This window comes from Pelobates fuscus, chromosome 10, assembly GCF_036172605.1.
Source record: "Pelobates fuscus isolate aPelFus1 chromosome 10, aPelFus1.pri, whole genome shotgun sequence".
In the NCBI taxonomy this organism is placed as follows: Eukaryota; Metazoa; Chordata; class Amphibia; order Anura; family Pelobatidae; genus Pelobates; species Pelobates fuscus.
Genome location: NC_086326.1, coordinates 50,911,269 through 50,934,762, shown reverse-complemented (window position 1 = coordinate 50,934,762; position 23,494 = coordinate 50,911,269). Strand labels below are relative to the sequence as shown.

At 38.8% G+C, this 23,494-nt stretch overlaps 1 protein-coding gene across 1 annotated transcript in view; it reads left to right on the top strand.

Moving 5' to 3' along the window:
* The window catches only part of PTPRE (protein tyrosine phosphatase receptor type E), a 125,475-nt gene extending 103,037 nt beyond the window's left edge, over positions 1 to 22,438 (top strand). The window contains exons 13-20 of the mRNA XM_063435213.1: positions 7,040 to 7,189; positions 7,700 to 7,793; positions 8,527 to 8,603; positions 12,956 to 13,090; positions 14,438 to 14,563; positions 14,726 to 14,877; positions 20,572 to 20,707; positions 22,005 to 22,438. Of these exons, the coding sequence (XP_063291283.1) occupies positions 7,040 to 7,189; positions 7,700 to 7,793; positions 8,527 to 8,603; positions 12,956 to 13,090; positions 14,438 to 14,563; positions 14,726 to 14,877; positions 20,572 to 20,707; positions 22,005 to 22,079 (945 nt within the window). The 3' untranslated portion in view covers positions 22,080 to 22,438. The remainder of the gene's footprint in view (positions 1 to 7,039; positions 7,190 to 7,699; positions 7,794 to 8,526; positions 8,604 to 12,955; positions 13,091 to 14,437; positions 14,564 to 14,725; positions 14,878 to 20,571; positions 20,708 to 22,004) is intronic.
* Positions 22,439 to 23,494: the final 1,056 nt, after the last annotated feature.

Below are 23,494 nucleotides of genomic sequence, written 5' to 3'. Positions count from 1 at the left end.
TAAAGGGACACTATAGGCAACAAAACAACTTCAGACTAATGAATCAGTTTTGGTACAGATTACAGATTAGGCCCCTGCAGTCTCACTGCTGTATTTAAGTGCCATTTAAGAGTTAAATCCATTTGGTTATGTATCCCTAGTCACACCTCCATGCATGTTACTTACACAGTCTTCCTAAACACTTCCTGCAAAAAGAGAGATCTAATGTGTAAATCTCCTTTATTACAGTCTGGTTAATATATAATTTCTTAGTTCCTGCTCTGTTGATAGCCTTCTAGACCCGGCAAAACCTCATGTGAGTGATTGAAGATCGATTTACAGAGCAGGAGATAAAAACATCTAAGGCAAGTTAACATCTGATTGAAAATGAAGCCATTTGTTTTTTACACAGGCTGAGTGAGTCACAGCAAGGGGAGGTGTGGCTACGGCTGCATGGACAGAAACAAAAGTGATTTAACCCCTAAATGGAAGAGCAGTGAGCAGTGAGACTACAGAGGATTGAGCTATACACTAAAACTGCTTAATAAAATTGACATTGTTTTGTTGCCGATAGTGTCTCTTTAAATAGCCCAATATATCTACAATAATATTTCCAACACTGAAATTTTTGTAATAAATCTATCTATCTACATAAGTAACAAGGGCTTGCACTCTTGGTTAAATTATTTAAACCCGGTGCAGGTCTGGCAAAATCATGTAGATATAGTAGAAAGGACCGCACTCCAAGGTCTTTGTGATAGTTTTCAAATAAAATTTAACTTGTATTAAATCCATATAAAAGTCAACGATTCAGCCCCCACATTTTTTTTTTCTTGTCTAGATGAAAGCTCCTTGTGGGGGCTGAAACGTTGACTTTTATATGGATTTAATAATAGTTACATTTTATTTGAAAACTATCACAAAGACCTTGGAGTGCGGTCCTTTCTACTATATCTATCTACATATATATATACACACACATACACACAAACACACACAAATAATACACCCACAAAACAAACACACCAATACGCATCTTCTATAATAAAATGTTACAAACAAAATGGGTTAATAGCTGGCTTGTGATATGTAGGCCACATTCACAAATGTCCGCAGTACTTTTTAATACGGTGTGCATCCAGGGCATTTTATTTTTACTAAAAGGAGAATATTTATTGATTACTCAGTCAAAAAACTAAGCAATTTAATGTATTCATCAAAGTAAAATCATTGTTTGTCATTTTGTCTTTGAATAGAAGCTCAATTTTTGCTTAAAAATATGATTGTTAACAAGAGACAAAACAAAATATCAACTTTAATTCAAGTGACTGCCAGTAGAATTTCATTGCCATTATTTTTGACCTAATAATCATAATGAGCAAACAGAATAGAGAAAAATATCTATGTAGAGACCTAACTGGGGTGAAGAAGGGATTAAAAACCTGATTCTAGCGCCAATGTCCCTCGGTGATGGTTCAGGCTCTGCCTTTGCTTCTTCCCTGCTGACGTCAGTTGACAGGGTGGACCTAATGCACATGAACAATGATGGCCGTGCTTGCATTAGGATTAGGATTGGTAGACAGCCACTAGAGAGGGAGTTGACCCTCAAAGGTAATTATTGCAGTTTATCAAAAATTTCAATAATTACCATTGCAGGGTTAAGGGACCTGGGACACTGCACCCAGACCACTACAATGAGCTTCAGTCCTTTGAACATAAAGGAGTGAAATGTGTTCAGCATACACATTGCTCGCACCTGTGTCCACCTAAGAGGTTTGGTAGACATTTTCTTCATGTCACAACTTGCTAGTTAGTGAATTAACTTGTTACATTTAAAAAAAAAAAAAAAATTAAATACAAAGACGATAACCACAGCGATACTGATGAAAAGGAAAGCAGCTTGGTGGCACATTAAGAATTCAGCTGTTCACTATTTAGAAAAGTCTTAACAGATATATGCTAACTGCTTGATTTTTATATCACCTTGTTTATTTGGGTCTTGAAAATAATTTTATTTTTATTAAATGCAGCTAAAATTACAATGTGCATTTTTTTTTTTTTTTACTCACATTTCGAAAGCCCATTTTCCTACAAATTAAGTGATTTGACAGACAAAAGGCTCACGTCCAGTGATAAAAAATACATTTTTATTTATACTTAGGCCCCTCTGGTCCATGTAAGTTCCGGCCACAAGATATTATTCTATTTGACTGCTGTAGGATTTACATTTCATAGCTTTCCTGTACAGTATTACTCAATGCATGATTTCTAGAATCAATTTGCTGTGGTGAAAGCCAGAAACAGGCTATTAAATCACTAATTAATAGCTGAGAGTGTTGCTAAAGCCTTGATCTATTGATTGCTAGCTTTTCGAAGTACAGCCTTATCTGAGCCAGGAATATCAAACAGGATCTGAATGTTTCCAAGAGGATGCTAGAGCAGATGGGGAAAGGTTTTGTCCATATGTTTAAAAAGAAGAAACCTGGCAGACAAGGCTGCAAAACCCAACATTTGTCTTTAACCCCTGCACTGCTGATCTTGCTGTGTAAATAGCTAGCTTCTTACCAAGTCTAATAGGAAAAATGTCATCATAAATAACATAATATTATTTTTATAGACATCACCTTAATGTTACCTGTCTTCTCTCAGTCTGATACAAAACTTAAAGGAGCACTCTAAGCACCATAACAACTATAGACTATAGTGTAGGTGTTATAGTGCAAGGAGTCCAGGGACACTGTTTTGGATTGTTTATAGAATTTATATGAACTTTAACATCTGAAAACCATAAAAAGGCTGTATGGTCAAAGGACAGTACAGGCATCAAAACAATTGTAGCTTGAGCTGAGCAGCTAACAAGACGTGCTGGTGTGGAGCTCCGGCTGAAACACACTGAAAAAGACATCAATCTGCCACGAAAACACAAAAAAAAAGACCTGAAAAGCAGATCAATATTGCCCCAGACACCCTTGACATCGAGATGGGGAGAAAACATAAAAAATTATCCAGCCTGGAGGGCTCCTACATGCCTGACATCAGAAGGTCCTTTGACAGGCCGCAAAAGCAGACACAGCCAAAGATGGCGCAGGATAGGAGCCACAGCTCCAGTGAATCAGAGGCATCGACCCATGCAGAGAACCCCCCTCCGACCGCTCGGAACGCCAATGCGGTATACCGGACAGAGGAGTCTGACACAGATGATTCGCCTTCCACAAAAGGTGACATCAAAAAGTTACTGCTCGACTTACGGAGGGTATGGAAGTCAGACCTGGACGAGGTGCGGACTGAAATAACCGGGATCACAATGCGTCTAGGCACTGTGGAGAACCGGGAAGGGGATAGAGACACACAACTTGCAGAGACCCAAACCCAGGTGACCTCCCTGTCTCAGCAACTCCAACGACTCACCCGCTCCGTGACCGCAATGGAAACGAGGCACCGCAAGAGAAATATCCGCATCCGCGGGACTCCTGAAACTCTAGGCCCAGAAGCCTTACTGGAGTTCACAAACAAACTGGCAATCGCTATGGGAGCTAAGAAAAATGGCGAAATGTGGCCCATCACAGCGGCATTCAGGATTCGAAAGGCCCTGGCCGCGCCCGCTGATGCACCCAGGGACATCATCGCCATAACTCGGGACATTTCAATTAAAGCGGCAATCATGGCCCACTCACGGAAAACGCCTACTACCACAGTGGATAACATCCACATCAAAGTATTTGATGACTTACCCTTTAATACCTTGTTGGAAAGAAGGAGGTTTCTGCCAATCACCCGGCAGTTAAGAGACCTGGGCATCAGATATCGCTGGGGAGCATCGGGCACGCTAGTGGTCCCACACGGCGACCGAATCCTCTCACTGTCGGCAGAGGAGGACCCCACTAATTTCTTGCAGACGCTCCGACTCCAACAACCCGTACCCCCTGCAAAAGGGAAAGGCAAGACCCCATGCACCACCGGCAAAGACACGGAGCGGGAGGGCAGCTCTGTGAAGGCAGCGGCACAGAGAATGCCGATTCTACAGCACCCTCCATAGGACTGCCCGAGCGTAGGAGGGCTGACCACACACGATGGACACACGGGTGACAATTGGGATTAGCAAACCCCCACACCCTTTACAGACCCCTTAACTGACAACTCTTTAACTGTTTGAATGCTTATAATGTGTTCATTTTTTTTATTTTATTTATTTATTTATTTATTTATTCTTGGTTTTGTGTTTCACCTTAATTTTTTTTTATATTGTTACTTTATGCTTTGCCATTATAATCTCGTTGGTGACAGCAACACCATAGAGAGGGATAGAGACATCATGCACAGAAACCCTATTATGACACCATGGCCAGCTAGGAGCGATTAAATAAGAATGACCTAGGTGTATAGCTGACCTAAGCTAGGTTGCATTTTCATCTCCCTGTAATGATTGAGTATACGTTACCACAGAACCAGTGGAGATTCCCTCCACGATAGAAATGAAGATTTAAAAAAAAAAAAAAAAAAAGTAAAATACACACAGACGATAATTAAAGATAAGGAAAAACCGCGAAAAGCAACTTGTACCTAACTGTCTGCTTAGCCGGATACAGGGCTTATTTTTAGCCAAGACGACTCGCAATACCCTCCCTGATGCTAGAAACTCCCCTCATAAATTGCAATATCTCAACAGGTTGGCTATGCCAGCAAACCTAAAGGTGGACACCCCTACTACAGACTCCTAAACTTGTCATTATCCTTAGAAGTGTGGGGCTGATGTTATTATATATTGGCATTATCATTTTGTTTTCTTTATTGATCTTTTCTCATTTAACAATGTTTTTACTTCAAGTTAAGTTTACCCAATATAACCGTGGGCAGTATCACTTCATACCATCTCTCTGTTAACCAAGAATGGCCAGTAACTGCTATTGCGGTTTTACGGACGCGTATGTACCAATATACCTGCAATGTCTCAACAGGTCGGCTACGCCAGTAAACCCAAAGGTGTATGCCCCCGCTACAGACTTCTAAACATGTCATTATCCGTAGAGTTGTGGGGCTGATGTTATTATATGCTGGCATTATCATTTTGTCTTCTCCATTTATCTTTTCTCTCTTAATAATGTTTTTTACTCAAAGCTAAGCTTACTTAATATAAAAATGTGCAGTATCATTTAATACCATCTTTCTGTTAACCAAGAATGGCCGGTGATAGCTGTTGTGGCGTTACTGGCGTGTATGTACTAATCTACCTGCACTCAAAAATAAAGAATTTAAAAAAAAAAAACAATTGTAGCTTGATGAAGCAGTTTTGATGTATAGATTACTTGATTGCAGTCTCAGTGCTCACATCTCTGCCATTTAGGAGTTAATTCACTTTTGTTTATGTTTATACAGCTCTAGCCACACCTCCCCTGGCTGTGACTCACACAGTCAACATGAAAAAAAAGGTTTTATTTTCAATCAGATGTCAACTTACTTTAGATGTTTTTATCTCCTGGTCTGTAAATGTAACTTTAATCACACACAGGCTTTTAACAAAGCATGAGATAAGACATTCTAGATTAAACAGACTGTACAATGCAGGAACCTGAAATATCTGGGTTGTGTTTAAGAAAGTTGTGAACATAACTTGGAGAGAGGTGTGACTAAGGCTGTATGAACAAAGGGTGTGTCAGGATTACTGTTGTTCCAGCACGCAGAAATAGTATCACACCTAGGACTAAGGATAATGTCTAACCGGACCTTAGAATGGCCGGACGTAACGTACCAGAGAATAATCAAAATACTTGCTGAGGTCAGGGATACAGAATGAGAAACAACGATGAGGAAAAGTCAGAAGTCAAGGATACTAAAAAATCAGGAAAGTCAAAACGAAGCCAAAGTCAAAATACCAGAAAAATACGATCAGGAACACACTCTCGGATAACCAGCTAGTGGAAAACACAGCAGGGCAATGACTAAATGCTATTTTGAGTTGAAATAACCCTCCTAAGGCTGTAATTGGCTGGTTCTGACCTCTGACCCCAAAACGGGCATGCGCGTCTATGACGTGACGCCGCACGCACGTTGGCACCATGTTTGACGTGGGCGAAGGTAGGTTTCTTATAAAAGCCCGGTCCGCAGTGGCAGGCGCTCCTCGGAACGTCGCACCCACTGGGGACCGGAAAGGAGGGAGACCGGACAGCTGCCTACCGAGCCCAAGGTAAGTTTAACTTATCTCTGACGGCGTGGCTGCTCTGTTTGAGTGCAGCCACGCGGTCAGATATGCCGGGAGCCATGACAGGGTGTGACTAGGGCTGTATGAACAAAATGATTTAATTCTTAAATGGGAGAGAATTGAGCAGTGAGATTTCAGGGGCACGATCTATATACAGTAGCTTTGGTGACTATAGTTTCCCTATAATATATTAATATATTATATTTATATATTAATATTTGTTGGTAATTTATGAATTAGAAGTCTGACAATTCCCAGTTAACATCACCCACAGCAATGTTCATATTATGAAGATGCCTTTTTGCAAAGTGAGTAGGAAGCTTGTCACGATAGAAGGGAGGATGAATGCTACAAAGAGCAGGTGATCCCTGTATAAAGACTCTCTTTTTAAAAGCTTCCATCAAACTGATGATTTGAATACAGTCAACTGGAAATAGAAGTGAACAGAAAGGGCTCTAATTTGGCAACAGAAGACTATGTTTTGTGCATTATCTTTTCATTCTTTCCAGTATTAACTGTTGATAGAAATGACCCAAGTGTGTAATGCATGTTCATGATTTGTGCATATTTGCCTGATTCTGGAGCGCCTATATTTGATTTGCAAAACAGATCATTTGTTTCGGATACTAATCTTTGACCTTTCTATTGCAAAACTAATTCTCACTTCCATTTAAAAGACGTTTCACAAACATGTAATTTGCCTCTCTCTGTTTGGTGAAGACACCCTTTCTCACGAAGCCAAAATGACACATTTATTTCATAATGTGAAGCAGTGTACCCCTGTGAGCATTTCATAAATCTGTTTTCAGTATCCACAAACACATATGAATATTATGCAAATGATTTCTGTTTATTCTTTTCCAGATGCAGTATTCCTTCATTTATCAAGCCTTACTAGAATACTACCTCTATGGTGATACAGAACTTGACGTGGCCTCGTTAGAAAAACATCTTCAAACGCTCTATAGCCCTGCACCACATTTTGATAAAATCGGGCTTGAGCAAGAATTTAAAGTAAGCACTGACTACTACCAACATCCATCGCAGAGACATTATAATATAGAGTGGTTTTGTGAAGCAGTATAGCCATTACAGTGACAAAAACACCGCTACATAAAAAGACACTACAGAAACCCAGACCACTTCATCTCATTGAAGTGGTTTGGGTGCCGTCCCACAGAATTTGTACAGTTTATAAAAATCGCAGAAATGCTGTGCTGTATAATTCTACAAACATGGCTTTAAAGTTGTATATTAGTAACTAGTGCTCGGGTGCCCAAAGGTAGACCTACAGATGTTTTAAACTACAGTTTCCGGGATGCTTTGCTATTCTAAAATCATTTTGAAGTCGTACAAAGCACGAGAGTTGTAGTTATACAGCATCTGGGGATCTGCCTTTTGGGCACCCCTGAACTAGTGTTTAGTCTTGAGATCTGATTTTCTTTTTCACAACATGAACTTTTGGGCCTAAAAACATTGTGATGGGGATGAAAATGATTTGTGCTATTTTTTTTACATTTTTAGAAACTTACAAGTGTTCGGATAATGAAGGAGAACATGAGAACTGGGAATTTACCAGCCAACATGAAGAAAGCCAGGGTGATTCAGATTATCCCGTGTAAGTCATTTGTAATAAGAATGTCCAGTTCTACAATGGAAATCCAAATTTAAATATTCCTTATCTTCTATCTCTATCACCTATGACCTCTCAAAAAAACCTGAAAGCAGTGCCCTCAAGCCTTTCTGTATATGTATTATGTCATTCCTTGCAATATTTTACAGCGTGTCAGCATGTCTGAGACCACCTCTATTGTACATGTCTACAATATTTTCTATTATTTTCTAATATTTTTATATTTTTTGGGACCTTAGAAAAATATTATTGCTTTATGTTCACACAAACAAATCTATTATTTCATCATAAAACCAGAAATCAGTTTAGTGGTCCACCCAGTGTTATCCAAGTATATCATTTCTATCAAGTACTTGAAACATACATAACACACTGCCCTATACCAGTAAGTAGCCCCTTTTTATTATAAAACCAAAAACAAACTTATGTTACAAACAAAAAATACAGTTGCCCTTTCTTTAAATGCTCAAAATCAGAATCATTGTAAATCAATCTGAATGCCAGTCTTTATTATACCAGCTCTGTTCTGACCAGATATCCAGAGTCCATACTTCATGGGGCACCAAATATTCTGCAGTACTATGAAACACATCTTGTTTGTGTTCAATATATGCGTACGTAAATACTAATCAATTATTATTCTGTAGGCTAATACAAAGAAGATCTATCAAAGTGTATCAATGCTTATAAATCTTTATTTGAATTTCCAAATTTGTAGATGACTTCAACAGGGTGATTCTTTCAATGAAGAGAGGTGAAGAATACACGGATTATATCAATGCTTCATTTATTGATGTAAGTGATCATTTGCCCCAATATCTTAATTTAAAAAAAAAAAAAATTTAAGCAGAAATTAAAGAGAGTGCTCCTTGTTAACTTCTACTGAAAAGCTAGCTGCATGTTTAGTTAGCTATCTGGTTTTCTGCACAAATCTCACATGTAAAAGTATCAAATAACATATGGCTTATTTCCAACCTTCTTGGTAGATAGATACTGTAAGTTGTCACTATTAAAGGGACACTCCACTGCAGAAATTAGAAAAAAGAAAATCACTGTTTAGTAGATATATACCCAGTGAAAACATACTTGGATTTAATTTGCATTTGTCATTGGTGGTATACCCAAAACAACTTGCAACAACTCTAGGTCTCTTCTCTGCAGCCTTTGCAAGACCTCCCCTTCCTCCACTGCCAAAACTTTCTTTGGCTTCCCAGTTATAGACTTCCCAATGAAAGACAGGTGCTCTGGGCAATTGCTGCCTCTTGAGTTTATCATCACTGAGCTAAACAACCAGGAAGTAGCAGGACCTGTTATCTGATTGACAGCCAGGAGGGTGTAATTGGGTCAGTTTATCAAAGTGGCAGCCTATACTGAAATTTGTAAAATAAAAAAAAAAAAGAGGACACACTGTTCCCACAAAATCACTTCAGCAACAGCCAGTAGCTAGAAGCAGTTACTATTTATATACAGATTTCCAACCTAGTCACTATTTTTTTTTTGTAAATATCTGTTTATTTTGATATGAGGGTTTCCCATCATACTGTTTTGTTTTTTTAATCAAGCATAACATAGAACGGTGGAGTACACGACACGCAGGTCTGTGTCAATTAAGTGAAAAACCCTGGAACTCGCAGGTTCCTTGAACATTTAGGTAACTTGTGAGACCCGCAGGTCTCCGTTGATTCTTGGGTTAGCTGCATTGCAGATGGTTACTAGTTAGTGGTCAGTTGCAAGTACTGTCTAACATCAAAAGAAGCCAGTGTTTCTAGTCACTATTTTTTACCAGTTGACCACTAATAAGTTCTGATCACAAAGATACAAATAACGGATTAGCTGCTCCCTGGTAAAGCACAGCGAATAAAGGCTCACCTTGAGCATGCCTACTTTGCACTATTCTTTGTACCAAGCAAGAGGCTGGTGTTAAGTTTTGAGAGCTAGCAGTAGCCAATACACAGTAGCAACACGTTTGCAGACAGTTGAGAACCAGAACAATCAGTACGTTGCGGTTCAAGGCTCCAATAGACAATATAGAGAATGCTTAGCAACTGGCTTTAATTAACAGCAGCCAGTAACTCTCTGTCACAACTAGTAAAATCTAGCATTGTGTAAAATTGTTGCTAACAGCAGCAAAAGACATTTTAGCGAGTCACGGCGGGCTGGTACAAACTATTTACAAAATTGAAAACAAGCTCTTAGAGGGCTCTATTTAAAGTATAGTGAGCATGGTTTGCAAAAAAAAAAGTTGCTAAATTTCGTGGCAATCTCAACATGGGAATAACTCAGCAGTCAACTTGGCAGATGAATACATTACATTTCATGAGCACTCTGCCAAATAGAATTCTTATTAAATTCTAAGTAAACTTGAGATTTTGATTTAACTAAATAAAAAGTCCAGTTAATACAGTTTTCTAATGTAATGGAAAAGTAATTCGGAAAGATTATGTTTGTCATAAAAAAGAAAAAGTGCACTGATTTATTAAAAATGTATAAGTATGTAAAAAAAAAATGAGAATTTTTATTGCTGCAAAAAGGCTTTCATTCTGTAACACAGTTACGCGAAACAAATTAACGAATTAAGTCACATTCGAAATTCGTGCTGTATCCTGATTGGCTGATTGACTTTACTCTGTTAGCCAGTTAGAATACAGACCTGAAACAGTACACAAAGATAAAGAGACAGCGGTTTTGTCTTCTGTAAATTGCCGATAATGGATCATGCTGCAGCTAAGTGCAAAGGAATTTCAAAAATCAGATTTACTTATTACTTCATACACATTATCCATTTTTTGAAGAATATTTTTTCATTTTGCTCCATTTATGTACCAGCTTAGAATTCAAGGTTTATAAATGAAAGCTCTACACTGCGTGCGGAATTATTAGGCAAATGAGTATTTTGACCACATCATCCTCTTTATGCATGTTGTCTTACTCCTAGCTGTATAGGCTCGAAAGCCTACTACCAATTAAGCATATTAGGTGATGTGCATCTCTGTAATGAGAAGGGGTGTGGTCTAATGACATCAACACCCTATATCAGGTGTGCATAAATATTAGGCAACCTCCTTTCCTTTGGCAAAATGGGTTAAAAGAAGGACTTGACAGGCTCAGAAAAGTTAAAAAATAGTGAGATATCTTGCAGAGGGATGCAGCACTCTTAAAATTGCAAAGCTTCTGAAGCGTGATCATCGAACAATCAAGCGTTTCATTCAAAATAGTCAACAGGGTCGCAAGAAGCGTGTGGAGAAACCAAGGCGCAAAATAACTGCCCATGAACTGAGAAAAGTAAAGCGTGCAGCTGCCAAGATGCCACATGCCACCAGTTTGGCCATATTTCAGAGCTGCAACATCACTGGAGAGCCCGAAAGCACAAGGTGTGCAATACTCAGAGACATGGCCAAGGTAAGAAAGGCTGAAAGACGACCACCACTGAACAAGACACACAAGCTGAAACGTCAAGACTGGGCCAAGAAATATCTCAAGACTGATTTTTCTAAGGTTTTATGGACTGATGAAATGAGAGTGAGTCTTGATGGGCCAGATGGATGGATTGGTAAAGGGCAGAGAGCTCCAGTCCGACTCAGACGCCAGCAAGGTGGAGGTGGAGTACTGGTTTGGGCTGGTATCATCAAAGATGAGCTTGTGGGGCCTTTTCGGGTTGAGAATGGAGTCAAGCTCAACTCCCAGTTTCTGGAAGACACCTTCTTCAAGCAGTGGTACAGGAAGAAGTCTGCATCCTTCAAGAAAAACATGATTTTCATGCAGGACAATGCTCCATCACATGCGTCCAAGTACTCCACAGCGTGGCTGGCAAGAAAGGGTATAAAAGAAGAAAATCTAATGACATGGCCTCCTTGTTCACCTGATCTGAACCCCATTGAGAACCTGTGGTCCATCATCAAATGTGAGATTTACAAGGAGGGAAAACAGTACACCTCTCTGAACAGTGTCTGGGAGGCTGTGGTTGCTGCTGCACGCAATGTTGATGGTGAACAGATCAAAATACTGACAGAATCCATGGATGGCAGTCTTTTGAGTGTCCTTGCAAAGAAAGGTGGCTATATTGGTCACTGATTTGTTTTTGTTATGTTTTTGAATGTCAGAAATGTATATTTGTGAATGTTGAGATGTTATATTGGTTTCACTGGTAAAAATAAATAATTGAAATGGGTATATATTTGTTTTTTGTTAAGTTGCCTAATAATTATGCACAGTAATAGTCACCTGCACACACAGATATCCCCCCTAAAATAGCTATAACTAAAAACAAACTAAAAACTACTTCCAAAAATATTCAGCTTTGATATTAATGAGTTTTTTGGGTTCATTGAGAACATGGTTGTTGTTCAATAATAAAATTAATCCTCAAAAATACAACTTGCCTAATAATTCTGCACTCCCTGTATATGAATATGTAACCATGTGTAGGTTGAACGGGTGTGACTTTCTGATTTGCTCATGGATTAAAGGAATACTATACTATTAGGAATACAAACCTGTTTTCCCAACGCTATAGTGTTCTCTTTTTTTTTAGATTTGGGGCCTCTAAATCTAAATAGAATCTGGAAAAAATAGGTTTTACTCACCTTTTATTCCAGTGCCAGGGTGAATTCAAAGTGAAATAGCCGAACTGGAAACATTTTTAGATATACCACAGTTTGGCTACTCTGGCCTTAAATTTGAAATTCACTTTGAATTCTCACTTTGGTAAATGACCCTGTAATTGTCCAATCCGACTGGAGGAGCTTTGGTGACAAAAAGTGCCTGCAGGGCCAGCTTTATGCTCCTATTGGAGGTTAGCTTTAAGAACTGAGATTAATTCGGTTCTAAAAGTGAGAGCACCTCTAGTGGCTGTTAGGAAGACAAGTGGCGTACTAAACCCTACAGTGTAAGCATTGACGCATCTACTAAACAGCAATGCTTTACATTGCATGGTCCAAACTCAATGGCCACCGCAACCAACCACTTCATCGAGATGAACTGGTCTTGGTGCCTTTAGTGGTCGTTTAAAGTGTTGATAACCTCTAAAAACAGTAGCTGCTTCTGTCATACTCCTTTCATTTTTAGTTCACTATGTCCCCCCATAACTGCTACAATTATAATTTGAAGCTCCACAGGAAACATGAAATAAACAAGTTTTTGTTTTTTAGGGCTATCGACAGAAAGACTATTTTATTGCAACCCAGGGCCCGTTGCCTCATACAGTAGAAGATTTCTGGAGAATGGTGTGGGAGTGGAAGTCTCACACAATAGTTATTCTTACAGAACTGCAAGAAAGAGAACAGGTAATGTTTCAGCCTCTAGCCTTTTTAAGCACAATGTCTATGTTTGTTTCACAAGCAATATATAATAAGGGGTAGGACTTTATTTCACTATAACTTTCTATATGCATGCCAAGATCTGTTTAGAGACAGTTCCAAAGACAAAAGTGTTTTTTCTTTTATTTTTACGTTACTGTAGCTCATTGACAAATTCTACTTACTTGTATGGCTATGCAAAATAGAGTTTGTTAACTCTTAAAGGATGCGTGGTTACACTGAGATATCCCTGCATAGACTGCAACATGGTTAAATCATACCAACATACCAACTGAGACCTTCATCAGATTCCCTGTGAAAGTAGATATTTTAGTTTTGTTGAAAATTACTTACTGCAAGGAAGGGTCTAAAAGAATGATTGATAATATGTTGGTTTTAGTTGGATTAATCTACTCATAAGTGGTCCAAATTTTCCACTCGTGTTACCAATGTAGCATACAAAATAAAATGGGTACAATTTTTTTTTAATTTAGTTTTTATTAGAAGTGAAAATAGTTTACAAAGCATTACACATAGGGAAGCATGTGGAATAACAGAAGGAAAGATAATAGATTAATAAATAATAAGATTCAAATAGTAACCTCTCCTAATCATTCAAAACAACATAAAGTACAATGCCTTTAACACTACATAGAGCATTATAATTCATATGGTAAAAAATAATATACGTACAAGAAACAATACAGTAATACAAAAAAGATGATTGAAGATGTGGATGATAAACATTGCTCTCTCCTTGCAATTTAATATATATATATATATATATATATATATTTTTTTTTTTTTATTTGATTTATTTACCATCTCTATTCATTACTTTTTTCTTTCAATTTTCTTTTTTATTTATTTATATATTTTCCTTTAGTTAAATTGTAAAAAAATAGCCATACACCTGAAACACATGGCAGATTTTTTAAAGGAATAAAAATTAGAATAGAAATTAAACAAATAATCTAGAATAGAGTCAGGAATGAAGATACGGACAAAATACACATACACATACATAGACAATAATATACCGGTAATGTAAGGGGTCAAAAAACTGCTGACTGGAGAAGAGAATGGTGGAGAAAACAAACAAACAATATTTCCCTCTCATATTTAAGACTGAATTGTACTTGAGTATCGCCTCGATCGAAACCAGATTTTATTGTGTACATTGGGTAAATGGCTGCAATTTCTTATAAATGACTTATAAATGTTTCTATTTACTTATTCTGACAGATGCACTTTGCTTTATAAGCAGTATAACTATTTCCGATATTGGTGGAGCCAAAATAGTAAAATGTAAAATGTCTTGTTTTTGTACAACAGGACAAATGTTATCAGTACTGGCCATCAGAGGGTTCGGTGACGTATGGAGAAATAAGCATAAGCATGAAAAGTGAAAGTTTATTAGACGCAATAAGTGTAAGAGACTTCGTAGTTAAGAGTTGCCAGGTAAAAAAAAATTATGTTATTCCTTTTATTTTATTATTTATCAATTTGTTGTGTTGTATGTATTTTCATTGTTCTGATATTTTTACTGAGTAAAGTTACTGTTGTTGACAATGTTGTTACAATGAAAACGTAAGAATATAAAAAGCAATATATTTATTGTAGGAGAAACATACACGATTAGTTCGACAGTTTCATTTCCATGGCTGGCCCGAAATCGGAATTCCTGTGGAAGGAAAAGGAATGATTGATCTGATTGCAGCTGTCCAAAAACAACAACAACAAACAGGAAACCATCCGATTGTTGTACATTGCAGGTATGTCGCTGATGCTCGTGATCTTTGCACCGCACCTGTCCGCAGGCTTTTATATGGGAGTTACAACACCTATCCACAGGCTGTTATGCGGGAGTAACACAACCTGTCCACAGGCTATTATATGGAAGGTACACCACCTGTCCGCAGGCTGTTATACGGGAGTAACACCACCTGTCCACAGGCTATTATATGGAAGGTACACCACCTGTCCACAGGCTTTTATATGGAAGGTACACCACCTATCCACAGTCAATTATATGGGAGTTACACCACCTTTTATATAAGAGTTACACCACCTGTCCACAGGCTTTTATAAGGAAGGTACACCACTTATCCACAGGCCATTATACAGGAGTTACACCACCTGTCCACAGGCTTTTATAGGGGTTAAGTAACACTGAAAATGGTTAAGGTAGTGCAAAAAATACAGTCTAATCACATGTTGATAATAAACATATAAACATTTATTTAATCTTATATGAAGTCTAAAATATATTTAAAATACAATGACAAAAAAACCTTGTACAATAATAATTATTGCTATACTGAGTGTGCACACTACTAAGTAATATAGCAAAAAAAGACTGTGTCGATTAATGAAATATAAGGTAAAATAGAAATATACCATAAAAAATAGAATAAAAAATATGGAAAAAAAAGTGGAATGGCAGAAAAAAACAGTACTGAGTACTGAGAAAAAAAAAGTGGGAGGCACATATACAAACTGTTGTAATTCCTACACCGTTCACCTGATTTGGATGTAAATACCCTCAAATTAAAGCTGAAAGTCTGCAATTAAAGTACATCTTGTTTGTTTCATTTCAAACCCATTGTGTTGGTGTATAGAGCCAAAAAGATTAGAATTGTGTCGATGTCCCAATATTTATGGACCTGACTGTATATCACCTGTCCACAGGCTTTTATATGGGAGTTACACTACCTGTCCACAGGCTTTTATATGGAAGTTACACCACCTGTCCGCAAGCTTTTATATGGAAGGTACACCACCTATCCACAGGCTTTTATACAGGAGTTACACCACCTGTCCACAGGCTTTTCTAAGGGTTACACCACTTGTCCACAGCCTTTATATGGTAGTTACACCACCTGTCCACAGGCTTTATATAGAAGTTACAGCACCTGTCCACAGGCCTTGATATGGGAGTTACACCACCTGTCCATAGACCTTTACATAGGAGTTACACCACCTGTCCACAGGCTTTTCTAAGGGTTACACCACTTGTCCACAGCCTTTATATGGTAGTTACACCACCTGTCCACAGGCTTTATATAGAAGTTACAGCACCCGTCCACAGGCCTTGATATGGGAGTTACACCACCTGTCCATAGACCTTTATATAGGAGTTACACCACCTGTCCACAGGCTATTATATGGGAGTTACACCACCTGTCCACAGGCTATTATATGGGAGTTACACCACCTGTCCACATGCTTTTATAGGTGAGTTACACCACCTGTCCACAGGCTATTACACAGGAGTTACACCGCCTGTCCACGGGCCTTTACACAGGAGGTCCACAGGCCTTTATATGGGAGTTACACCACCTGTCCACAGGCTTTTACAGAGGAGTTACACCGGCACAGGCTATTATACGGGAGTTATACCACTCGTCCATGGGCTTTTATGTGGGAGTTACACCACCTGTCCACAGGCTTTTACAGAGGAGTTACACCGGCACAGGCTATTATACGGGAGTTATACCACTCGTCCATGGGCTTTTATGTGGGAGTTACAGCACCTGTCCACAGGCTTTTATATGGGAGTTACACCACCTGTCCACAGGCTTTTATATGGGAGTTACACCACCTGTCCACAGACTTTTATACGGGAGTAACACCACCTGTCCAAAGTCTGTTACAGGCTAGGTGTTGATCTGAGTAGTCAAAGGTGCAATTTGTGTTAAATGTGTTTTTATTTTGATAGAACTAATTGTATGTGAAGTGGGAGTTGAGTCTGAGACTGAACATGGAAGCTTTCTCTTGTTTAGTGTGTCAGAGGGGAGCCTGTTCAGCAATGGGAAGGGTGCGTGGTGGAGCATTGCGCTCCCTGTGTTATATGTGGCATTGTATGGTTTCAGTGTTTATGTAGAATTTGAACATGTAGAGACTGGTGCGTTGGTGATGCGGGTGTGGCTGTTTTTGGTCGGTTGTGCAGGTGGTCTCCCCATGTGAGGAACTTCTTGTGCTGTAAGTAAGATGGGGCCTGGTTTCGGTGGTCTGTGTGGTGTGCACTTGTGGGTAGTAGTTATGTTTGGTTTGTTGCCCCCTTCCTCTCTTTGTGTGACTAGTCTGTTTTTTGTTTGGACGGTCGGAGTCGGTGTCCTGGTTCGTGGTGAGAGTCTTGCTTGCTTGTGATGGTGACGTGGTCGTGAGGGTGTGTGGCGATGTTGTGGTGATGGGGACGTGAAACGGGTATGGGTTAGGTAGACAAGGCCCATACTAATTGTTTGTTTCGTGGGAAGGGGTGGGACGGGAGAAGTGTGTCGATCTGTGCCGATCTTGGTCGGTGGTCGGGGGAGGGATGGAGGTCGTGCGTGGAGGGGCAGAGGTGCAGGATGGAGGGTTCGCCGTGCCCCGTGGTTCCCCTATTGAGTCAGAGCTCCTTCATCAGCTCTCCGGCCGTTTAGGCAGTAGGAAATAACTATTTGTGTATTTTTCTTTGTCTTTCGCCGAGGTTGCATTTAGGTCTTCGAATTTCCTTGTGTCTACCACCTCCTCCACCCATCTCTTGAGTGGTGGGTTGCGTAATTGTCTCCAGTCGATAGGGATGATAGCTTTTATAGGTCATAGTGGTGTGGTGGAGGATATAGGGGGCTGGTGACTGCGTTAGGGTCTCGTTTGTACCCTCCCGGATGACTCACCCGATTGTGTCCAAGAAAGGTCTGATGAGAGCACAGTCCCACCATACGTGGGTAAGGGTTCCTCTCTTGCCTCCGCATCGCCAGCATGTGTCTGGTGCAGTGTGGTCCCGGGCATGGAGGATGACGGAGGTGATGTACCATCGGGTGAAGACTTTGTATGTATTTTCCTGCAGTCTTACCAACCCTGGGGTCTTTTGGACATGGTTAAAAGGACACTATAGTCACCTGAACAACTTTAGCTTAATGAAGCAGCCTCACTGCTCAATCCTCTGCCATTTAGGAGTTAAATCCCTTTGTTTATGAACCCTAGTAACACCTCCCTGCATGTGACTTGCACAGCCTTCCATGAACACTTCCTGTAAAGAGAGCCCTATTTAGGCTTTCTTTATTGCCAGTTCTGTTTAATTAAGATTTTTTTTTATCTCCTGCTATGTTAATAGCTTGCTAGACCCTGCAATAGCCTCCTGTATGTGATTAAAGTTCAATTTAGAGATTGAGATACAATTATTTAAGGTAAATTACATCTGTTTGAAAGTGAAACCAGTTTTTTTTTTCATGCAGGCTCTGTCAATCATAGCCAGGGGAGGTGTGGCTAGGGCTGCATAAACAGAAACAAAGTGATTTAGCTCCTAAATTGCAGTGAATTGAACAGTGAAATTGCAGGGGAATGATCTATACACTAAAACTGCTTTATTTAGCTAAAGTAATTTAGGTGACTATAGTGTTTCTTTAATGATTTTGTCCCTTGCTGTCTCCGAGAGTGTGTCGTAGATGTCTTCGTACCATTGTCGGATGCACGGTGGGGCTAGCAGGTATCTACCCGTCACCAGTGAGGCATAGACTTGGGAGATTGCTTTCGGTGGTAGTGTTTCCTGCTGGCAGAGAGATTCAAAGTCTGTTCAGTCCCGAAGTAGGCAGGGTTTTTGAGGGATTGAGTTGACGTAGTGTGATATTTGTTCTCCCGCCATAGTGTGCAAGAATGTGTGTCGTTGTTCTTGGAAGAGGGCATTTATTGGGCGGACAGCGAATGGTTTAGTAGCACATCTGCTATGCAGAGTATGGTGTTGGGAGAAGCTTGGGAGAGGTCTGGTCTCCCGCTAGGAAGTGTGGGTTACCTTTCTGGGGGAGCATTGTGCTGGGGTGCTGGGGTCCGTTGTAAGGTAGTGTTTAGTGCTGTATTGGTGCTATATCCGGAGCATGGCTTTCACAAATGGGTTCAATAGATGGATTTGTTTGCTTGCTTCCTTCGGGATCTAGGGCAAGGTATGAAGGTTACAGGCGGAGCTATCTGCCTCCAGCTGTACCCAGGGTTTGTCACATTATGTCGTTGACTAACTGATGACTCTTGTGAGGTAGGCTGCTCCTGGGTTTGGGTAACGTCAATGGGGGATTTTACGGGGGGTTCCTTTCCAGATTAATTTGCAAACTTCCATCTGTAGCGTGGTGAAGAAGGTCTTGTAGTATAGGAGAGGCAGGCCGTCTGGTCCCAGGGATTTCCCCATCTTCACTTTTTTAATATCGAACGCCAGTTCCTCCATCGAGATGGGTGTCAGAGGAAGATATTTTTATGTCTAAGAGAACATGGTTGATGCATTTATTATTTGAGAATTGAAGGAACACTGTAACGTTAGACATACATATCTTTGTTCCTAACGCTACAGTCCTGGTAAACCTGCAGGATGACGGGCCAATCCAATGGTCCAATCCAATGTTCCGTGGGCACATGTGTAGAGCTTGCAATGATTCTCAATAGAAGACGTTGACATCACGGTATGGTAGGGTATGAGAACCAGGAAACAAGGTCCTAGCTCTTATTTCCAGTGGGCTTGGAGGTGTAGCTTAATGCCACGATTCCTTCAAATAACTAAACATTTGAGGTTTGGAGCAACTAAGGAGGTGAAAACAATTGTAGGCACTATAACATCTTCATCTAGAAAAAGTTGTTATAGAGAATACAGTATCCTGTGAAAAAGCAGTATTTAATTGTGTTTTTCACAACTTGCAGGTGAAGAAAGTTTGTTTTTAATTCCACTCCGTAACTAAACAAGATGGTTTGGAATTACTGATCTTCATTTATGTGATCACTATAGAGGCCTGGCATGTGCATATTAGTTATGTCAACCTATTAATATAATTTCTGGTATAAATCCGATTAGTAAATCCTTCAATTATACTAAACCCTATTATACCTCAACATTTGGGCTTTCCCTACTTTGTTGTTAAATATATGCAGATTTATGGGTTTTAGCTAATCTAATTAGCAATACGAAGCTGCCATGTTTAGCTGAAAACCAGCATCTAAATTAAAGGCAGTAGGACTGCAGCAAATCAGTGAGTTAAGTTGCTGTGTTTCGTAATAAAGATTTGCTGTGACGAATGACATGCTGGAGAGAACCATACTAAAATCAATGCCAAAACACTGTATATATATTCTCTGTTGGAAATCCTTCAGTTTCTGTGTTAATCTTTAGATTTTCATTATTAAATTGCCTTGAAAGCCATTTTCTTCGTAAATTAGAAGTCTAGAGAAGCAGTCGCAGAAAATATAAACTGTTACTAGTTGTATATCACGTAGCATTTGGCTACTATGTCAAGCTGATGTATTGGGTTAAAAGATATCACAGGTTATAAGATACTGCAGAATGACAGCTTTTTCTTGCATATGTCATCGAGACTCTAGTAATGCAGTTCAGAAAAAATATACACATTATAAGTGTAGCATTGTATTACTGGCCACATACGTTCCCCCACAAGATGTATGGGTATCCCTAAGGTGTATATGGTAACACATTATTAATTATTCCTCTGTAGTGCTGGTGCTGGGAGGACAGGAACGTTCATTGCTCTCAGCAATATCCTGGAGCGAGTGAAAGCTGAAGGACTTCTAGATGTTTTTCAAACTGTGAAAAGTTTACGCATGCAAAGGCCCCACATGGTGCAAACACTGGTAAGATGAGATTCTAATATGTTCTGTTACCCCTCTCCCTCACCTCCCAAAAAAAACTTGCAACCGATAATGTTCCTATTTTTGATTTTTCTTCTGTAATAGGTTAAATGTGGCATGTTTCAGCCTTCTAAGTCTCCCATTCTCCAGTTTTTAGGATATATCTTTTTGTCTATCAATGCAAACATAAAATCTAGGCTGGATGTGATTGGCCACCACTCTTGCAGGCTGAAATAGATTCACTAAAGTGAGGATTGTCAGGAATCCAATATAATATTTTGGGTCAATATAGCTGACCTGGAAACACGTTTTAAGTCGGTTAAGTTTCTGGTTCAGCTATAGTGGCCCTAAATTTTAAATTCACTTTGAATTCATGTTAAATCCCATTTAATTATCACTTTAGTAAATAATGCTGTTTGGGTTCTTTTTCCCAAACAAATGTGTTTTTTTTTACCTGCTCCATTTGTGCTAGATGATTTCCCAAGTGCAATATACAGAAGATCTGTTTCAATACCATAATCAAGGGTAGGACATCTTTGGCACTCCAGATGTTGTGGAATTCACCTCCCCTGATGCTTTGCCAGCGTTACGCTATGAAGGTATTGTGTGAAATGTAGTCCAGAACATCTGGAGTGCGGAGGGTTGTCTACCCCTAAAGCATAGATGGTCAATAGTCACTGCAAAATTACTTAAACTATGTTGTTGCAGTATTTTCCACAACTGGGGGAAGCTCTCGTGAAATTTAAGAGCATTGTAGTGGAAGCTAATTGTAAAAGGGGCTTTGCAGAGTTCTTTTCATGTGGTTTCAACCAGTTTAATGTTTAAATAATACCACAGCAATGAAATTATTGCAAATGTTGAATACATTACAGCTGCAAGTTTACACTCGATTAATCAGCTACTCTGTAGATCATTACCAACCAACACGGAGCTATCTAGTTAATATGGAACTACAAATCCAAGGCTGCTAGCTAGAAAGATAGATAATCGTTTTCTCATAGGTTATTTCCTGAGCATCATGGTACTTGTAGTTCCACTGCAGCTGGGGAGCTAGCTTTCAATTACCCCAAAAATGCAGTTTATTTGAGAATACAATTACTCTAAACGTGCAGCTCTACAATAGAATGCCTAGAAATTGCTATTGAATGTTAGACAAATATGCCCTCCATTTCGGATATCATTTATCTAGCTTTAAACAACTACATGATGACTATAAAAATAAAGTTTTATTAAATGTATTGAAACTCATTATCATGATTTCTATTTTCCTAACCAACGTTTTTTGTTTTTGTTTTTGCAGGAACAGTATGAATTCTGCTATAAAGTGGTACAAGATTTCATTGACATATTTTCAGATTATGCAAATTTCAAGTAAAGGGTTTAGATGAAGTTTGGTTTTTATGTGTAACCCTGTAATATTCTGAATACATTTTAAAGTTATTTTGTCTTGGTTTTGAAAATATGCTTTTTTTTGTATGCTCTTCTGCTACCAAATCACAATGTGCTTTTGTGTTTTCTTAAATTTCTTAATCTCCACGGCATTGTGTTGTATAAAGTTCGAAAAATGCCAAACTTGATGGGAAGCAGATTTATGTATAGTAATGTATATATTTATTTATTTACAAAATAAGATGTATATTGCCATGCCATACATTTTCAAAGACTATACAGATTTCTATTTGTTTTGCTTTTTATGTGACAAATAATTGAAAAATTAAATACCGAAGGTATGTATATTCTGTACAGTTTGTTTTTTTATCACTTTCCAGTACGCTTGAACGTATATATATATATATATACACATTACAAGTTAAATATAAGGCAAGTTAATTATCATTGTTCTATTGTTTATAAGTATATTGAATTATAATACCCAACTATCACTATATTCTTAGCTCAATTTTCTGGATACTTACATTTGTATTCATGAGTTAATCTATATCAAGGGTGCCCAAAAGATAAAGTCACAGATGTTTTTAAACTACAGCTTCCATGATGCTTATTCATTCAAAAGCATTCTAAAGACTTGCAAAGCATCATGGAAGATGTAGTTTTACAACATCTGGCGATAAACCTTTTGGGCACCTCTGATCTATATAAATATATTTATCTGAATATTAGGTATTTGGTGAGTTATCCAATTACCAAATATAAGTCCCATTAGCTTTTCATGTTCTCTCAAAAACCTATCCATTACATACCCAAATCCATGGACCCAGGTGAGACGTGCTGCATTGATTTTCTCGGCAGATGAAAGGTTTGGGATCAATACCTGATCGGTGAATCCAAAAAGAAAAATCTCAGAAAATCCATTAGTGGTTCTGAAGGACAGATCTTGTCATCTCCTTTCTATTAAAAAAAAATGTCTGCAAGCACTTACAAAGCTGAGTCGGCTTTAGTCACAGCTTTGCTAGTTTAGTCTAATTTTGAAGCATGTATGTATTTCAGTTCACTACAATTCAGCATATGTACCTAAGGAAAAAGTCAAACACAACATTTCAACTCTAAAGTTAAACAAAACTGAAGCCTGCTTTCCATTTATGAATATTGTTTCAATTTCCTTTTGTGCCATGGGAAATAATATGCAACAGGAAATTAGATATTGGTCACAATAATCAAAAGATACAAAATTACTTCTGAACCAAGTCCCTATGTCCCTATATTTTTTTTAAAAGCCACTAATTAGGATGAAGAAACATCACAAGCATAAGCACAGTAACAATTAAACATATAACCAATAGACTCGTGCATTCATTTTTGGACGGACACATTATTGTCCAAATTTCAGTT